Source organism: Schistocerca serialis, chromosome 2 (genome assembly GCF_023864345.2).
Source record: "Schistocerca serialis cubense isolate TAMUIC-IGC-003099 chromosome 2, iqSchSeri2.2, whole genome shotgun sequence".
In the NCBI taxonomy this organism is placed as follows: Eukaryota; Metazoa; Arthropoda; class Insecta; order Orthoptera; family Acrididae; genus Schistocerca; species Schistocerca serialis.
The window spans coordinates 350,986,468-350,992,467 of record NC_064639.1 but is presented as its reverse complement, the minus strand read 5'-3'; the positions used below and the strand labels follow the sequence as shown (position 1 = coordinate 350,992,467).

At 40.9% G+C, this 6,000-nt stretch overlaps 1 protein-coding gene across 1 annotated transcript in view; it reads left to right on the top strand.

The window, feature by feature from the left end:
- The first annotated feature begins 4,041 nt into the window (after positions 1-4,041).
- LOC126455977 (peroxidase-like) overlaps positions 4,042-6,000 on the top strand; it is a 136,207-nt gene continuing 134,248 nt past the window's right edge. The window contains exon 1 of the mRNA XM_050091733.1: positions 4,042-4,125. Coding sequence (XP_049947690.1) covers positions 4,049-4,125 — 77 coding nt within the window. The 5' untranslated portion in view covers positions 4,042-4,048. The remainder of the gene's footprint in view (positions 4,126-6,000) is intronic.

Sequence of the window (6,000 nt, the reverse complement as noted above, 5' to 3'; positions counted from 1 at the left end):
AAGTCCCATAGGGCTCAGAGCCATTTGAACCATTTGAAGAGGAAAAGTGATACACGGTACGAGTGTGAAAAATATCTAGTGGTATTGCACATGCCCTGCATTATTTTGGGTATATCACACTAACAAAAACTTCTAAGACAGTATTATCTTTTCTCCTCTTCACTTCAATAAAGAGTTAGGATAGATTTATAAAAAATTCGTATCAATAAAGTCATATAATTGTGAGAAAAGTGTATAAGACAAAATATGCTGATTTTCATAAATATAAGTAGTAAATATAGGTTGAATATCGGGAAAAATATTAGTAAGTCAATGGGTTAACGTGTCTACAAGGTGTTTCTGAGGAATGGTAAATATTTCACGACGGTTACTACTGACAGTTTCGAGTTAAAGGCCACTTAAAACGAGTGACAATTCCTTATTACTGCATATAGAGCTGGGTCTGTTTTAGTTGAAAAGAATCAGGAGCGCTAAAGTAATCTACTGGAGCAAGATTAAACGCGAACAACTGAGAACACTTCAAATTAATTTATCTGATCAAGCAACAGGTTTCCATTGGTCCATTCGATATTCTCAGGGCCACTACAATCGTAATAGACGATGTCGATGACATGAAGGGGTCGTCTCTTGGGAACGACACGTTCAACGTTGTGTGCTGAACGAAGTGCTCCAAAACACTTGTGTGTGCACAATGTAGTGGTTCTCGCTGCCACGTCTGTTGAAAAAGATCGGAATAGGGAACCGTCTGCCTCGATACATTTCTGTATCTAAAAATGCTATGACTTATAGTTGACACTTTTATGAATACAGAGGGCTATCTTGGATAAACCACAAAAGTAAATCCTATCAGTCTGTACTCGGTGGTTCAGCGACTGTTTGGAAATAGGCCTTCTTAACTCATAACTTCTGAAGCTGTCTCATTGACACACGAAATTCTTTTCCATAAGTCACGGCTTCTAACCTTGCTATTTTTAACAGTGCAAATCATTGTAGCTCTTGGGATTGCTACTATGTCACTACAATAATATTCCAAGTCCTTACTCTATGAAATTATTTGTCCAAGTGAAATAACGAAATATTTATATCTGGTGATGTGACAAAACCAATGCTACGTGAAAGCCAGTTGATATCCCTTAACCAAAGTAATGACTGTGACGTCTAATCAAACAATCTAGCACTATAAATATAAAACATAACGTTATTGTCTCTTCTTCCGAAACTTTTAACATCATATCAAATTTGCCCTTAGCTAGTCATCGTTTATATGACTTTCACTTACAGTAACATGAATGTCCATCTGATCACGGATTACATGCTTACACTGCTGTTCACCGAGCTAGACTGAGTGATAAGTGTTCACATCAAAGATGCTAATTGATGACTAATGCTAGCCTTTCCCTATCTGCCCGGAAGAGTGTGTTTACTTAAGGCTCACCCATCTCTGCAGATGTTCATACAGTAATCAAATTCATTTGTTATCTTATCCAAGTTAATTTTTAATAAATGAAAATGCAGCCACAAAGAATCAGAGTGTATAAAGGTATTAGGATGGCTAGATTGGTTTTCTACAAAATCATGCATTAAATATTACTGCTCAGAGTTAAGCATCTTGCCGCCAATTTTGGTAAGTGCGTTTTCCTTCAGTCTGCTGTCGCTCAGAGATAAATTCTCCTACAGTCAGAGTTTTCCCACACTCTGGGTCCAGATGTCTTAACCATAAGTTATTAGTGGAGTAGTGGAGTGGGTAACCTGTCTTTCTACCAGCAAGTACAGCTACTGTAATGAATGAAATACTGTACGGACATAAAATCATAACTTACAATGCGGTATAAACGCCACAACCTGCATTGTACTCTGTCGTCAGATATATCACGAATCGCCTCCTATCCTTTTTACAGAGCAGCCAACCCTCCAGATTTGGTGTTAAGGTATGTTATCAACTTGTCCTTCAACCTACACCATCCTTCAGCCACTTTCCATAGATGCTCACAACAGTAGCACACAAACAAGCGACCATTCTCGCTATTTCCTAGATGCTCATTCCCAGTCACTGGGCCGTAGCACCCTGCTCTTTGTCAAAGGCTTTAATGTCACTGGATTTCCCCATTTTCAGTCCGATCATCATCAGAATGATTACCCACTCATCTCCTCTTCATTTACGTGCAGGGGTCGGCTGTAACAATTCCTGAATTTTAAACGTAAATAACACAACAACGCGAAATGACAGTCTCAAATTTAATACACAGTTTAAAATAGTACTGTTTGCTATTTACGTCACATACATTGTGTCACCACAGCTACAAGAAAGGACGCATTGGAGAACACTTGTGCTGCCTCGTCAGGAGCAATCAGTGGTTGGCATGGTGTGGAGTGAACATCGAGGTTTCGTGACAGAGACTCCTTCAGAAATGCTGACTCTGGTACTGCAACACAGCGTTTATTTCGTAAACATTTTAAGATAGGTCGACATGCGAAAGTTCCAAATAGGTAAACATTCTGTTGTGGGACAGTAATTTGAGAAGAACGGGTTTGAATGTTAAAATGAACCCATCTTTTGGTAGGCCTCAGAGTCTGAACACCAAAGAACATCCATGCAGAGAAACATGGCTTTGAGTTATCTTCTCAACGTTTGGCCTGTACGTAAGCAATTGCTGTGGTTTCTCAGTCTGCACTCTAAGGAAAATTTTACAGACGGAGATGAAATTCCATCTGTACAAATGGCGAGTGCGCAGAAACTCAGTGAATATGGTTGGGCCAAGCACAAAGCATGTTGTGAACCTATGATGGAAAGTGCTGCAACCGACATCAGTCTACTACTTAGTCAGACTAGGTTAATAAACAAAATTTTCGGTATTGGTCTGCAAGCAATCCTTGATAAATCCTCGAGGACTCTCCACAGCGAACGGGTTACTGTTTGGTGCGCTGTTGCTGATTTCGAAACTGTAGGACGATACCTTTTAGAAGAGGACGACACAACTGTGACAGGAAAAGGAACTACGTAACTTCCTGCAGCCGACACTCAGTGACCTGGGGAAACTTGCTGAGTGTTTCCAACATTGCATACACATAAGCAGGGCATCGAAGGGCTTTCTTAGATAAATGTTTTCAGTGCGTCTGATCTCCTTACAGGTTGATGTTCCGTGACCAGCCCATTCCCCCGGTCTCGCACCTTGTGAATTATTTCTCTGGGGATACCTTAAAAGCGTGCCTCTTCCGTCGTAAGCGACGAACAGTACTAGACCTGAACGCTGCTGTCCGTCATAAAACAGAGACAATACCACAAGACATGACTAGAAAAGGACGTTCGTCATGATATCAAACCAAGTGTGTATGTGTATGTGGTAGGACGGTCGTTATTTGGATGATATCATTTTAAAAACGTAGTGTGTATGTGTGCGTGCGATGTAAATGGCAAACACTACTCTTTCAGACTGCGAATTCAATTTGTGAATGTGATTTTGCATTGTGGTGTTATTTAAGTTTAAGATTCTGGAGTTATTTCTGCGGCACCACGTGCTTTCCTTAATGCGTAACTTGCCTATGACACCACCAGACAGCATTCCACCTCGCTTGCAGTGGTCGTAATGTTTTGACCCACCAGTGTATTCTGGGACTGGTAGTGACACCTTACCCATCTAGTCTGTTATCCCAGTAGATACTGAAGAAAGACTCGTTGATAGAGGTTAAATGAGGATATTTGAGAGAGCCGGCGAAAATTGTATGCTCCATTGTGATGTACGAACTGAAAGTTTCGTTCAGCACTTTACACAACTGCTAAGAGCCTAAGTTGCTGGCTTAAGGTGTAAGTACTTTATGTAAATGAAAACCACATATTCATTCAGTACTTCTTTATTTCAGAATACTCTGTTGCACAAATTTGACTCTAAAGACTTGGGTCACCTTGTGTACAAACTCTACCAGATAAGATGTATGAGTGCGTAACTATGTGGATAGTGTTCGTGACACAGCTCATCGCTCCAGCACTGCACCTGAAAAGGCAACTCCCACTGAAGCTGCCTTCGTGTTGTGTTGTAGGTCCATAGTGCTGATGGCCGCGTGTCTGCTGAACTGGGCTGTCGCTGGACCAGAGTGCCTGCTGTTGCTGCCGCCTGATGCCACTGGACGGTGAGTACCAAAGCTTGGCTTTGTTCACCAGCCACTCCCATTGTGGTGTAACGCTGTTAGGAGAACGTACGAGGCACTCTCTAATCAAGCCATCCGCGTGCCTCCAAAGACGACACACGTCTAGAATAGCAACAGTTACGCGTTGATCTGTTCTTTTGTTCAAAAATACTCTTCGCGCTCTATCACGTTGCAACCGTTTGTATGATGTTTCATTCCCAAGGACTGGCACGTTACGGTTTGTCTTTCATAATGACGTTCTAATCTTCTAATCTCTGCTCAGAGTCAGACGAACAATTTTTGTATCCTCAATATCTATTAAGAGATTCTGTTGTGCGTCACGTTTCCTACCTGTGCTTATTCCTGCGTCAGGAGGTTATTGCCATGTTCAGGAATGTTAATATGCCATACGAACAGATCGTAATCACAACTAGATATAAAAGAAATATACCTTAATTGAATGTTATTGCTGTTAATAACAACATTTCTTTAAATTTAAATAAAATCGCAATTGTGACTGGAGGCGGTTGTTGTTTACGAAAGTATTACAGTCACGGAAGACACACTGGCAACAACGGACAAAAATTTCCTTAAATGTTTCTGTGATTCAAGAGATAAATCGGAAATACAAATAGTTACTGATGAAAATAGTAACGTTCCGAAACGTGTCACATAATATGTACGAAGACATTCAAGATGCAAAGTACGGGAAAGAGCCAGCAAATGACGGTAATCCAATAGAAATCATAGTAGCAGGCAATGAGTTTGCGTTAACACTTAGACTGGAATTCGCAGATTGCAAGAAAGCTTTTGAGGCAGTTTGAAAACAATTTTTTAAAAGTCCTTGAAAAACAAGGTTACAGCTTCCATTAGAGTTGATCAGGAATGTGAGGAATACAGAATTGATAGAGGAGCCAGCCGAGGAGATTCTACATCACCAAAATTGTTCTGAGTAGTCCCAGAGGAAGCAAATCCTTCGACTGGGAAAATAAAGAACGAAAATGTGTTAATGGATCGTATCTGAACCGCTTTCATTTTTCGGACGACGCTGTACTGATTGTCTCAGGTATGGTCTATTACCACATATTTCCTCTTTGTTTTCCCAGCTCAAGGATTTATTTTCTCTAAGACTGCTGAGAATAATATGGGTAATTAGGAATCTCCTTTAGAGTCCCTCTTTCAGTTCTGTCTCTCTCCACTACAGACCTCACCTCTATTGAGACTGACCACTTTCTGGTACATTTAGAATGTGCTGGACAGAGTTGTAGTCTGGCTCACACTGTGTCGAGAAAAGATGACCCACCTCGAAGATAGACCAAATGAGTGGCATACGCACTTTTTCGACACCACTGTGAGTCTCTCTTTCCCCTTAGGATGCAGCAATAAAACTATCGTTGGGCCTAGTATAATCAATGGCTCAGAGTTTCTTCTGTCTTGAAAGTTGTGGTAGTTATAGTCAAGCTATGGAATGGTCTTAGATCTCAAAGCATTCTGTCTCTTAGAAAGCTCGGATAAGAAATATGATGCACATTTTGAAGCCAAGAACCGGTGAAGACAACGTGATTTCCTAGGATGGTCACCACAGCTGCAGATGCCTCTCTGTCGGCATTTTCCTAGCTGTAGATGAGTTTTGTAAGGGAAATGTATCCTTTGAGGCGTTTTGTATTGTCTGGAAGCGATACCATCAATGATCTAAAGTTGCGAAATATATTAATCAGTCGCCATATCTTGCTGCTAGTACATTTCTCCCATTAAAAGACATCAATTCTACAGCGATTTATAAGGATACTGCACCTCTGCAAGTCGCCACAGCACATACAGTATGTAGCAGCAGTATATACGATCATGGGGTCTTTAGTGGATGCACTAACGACAACA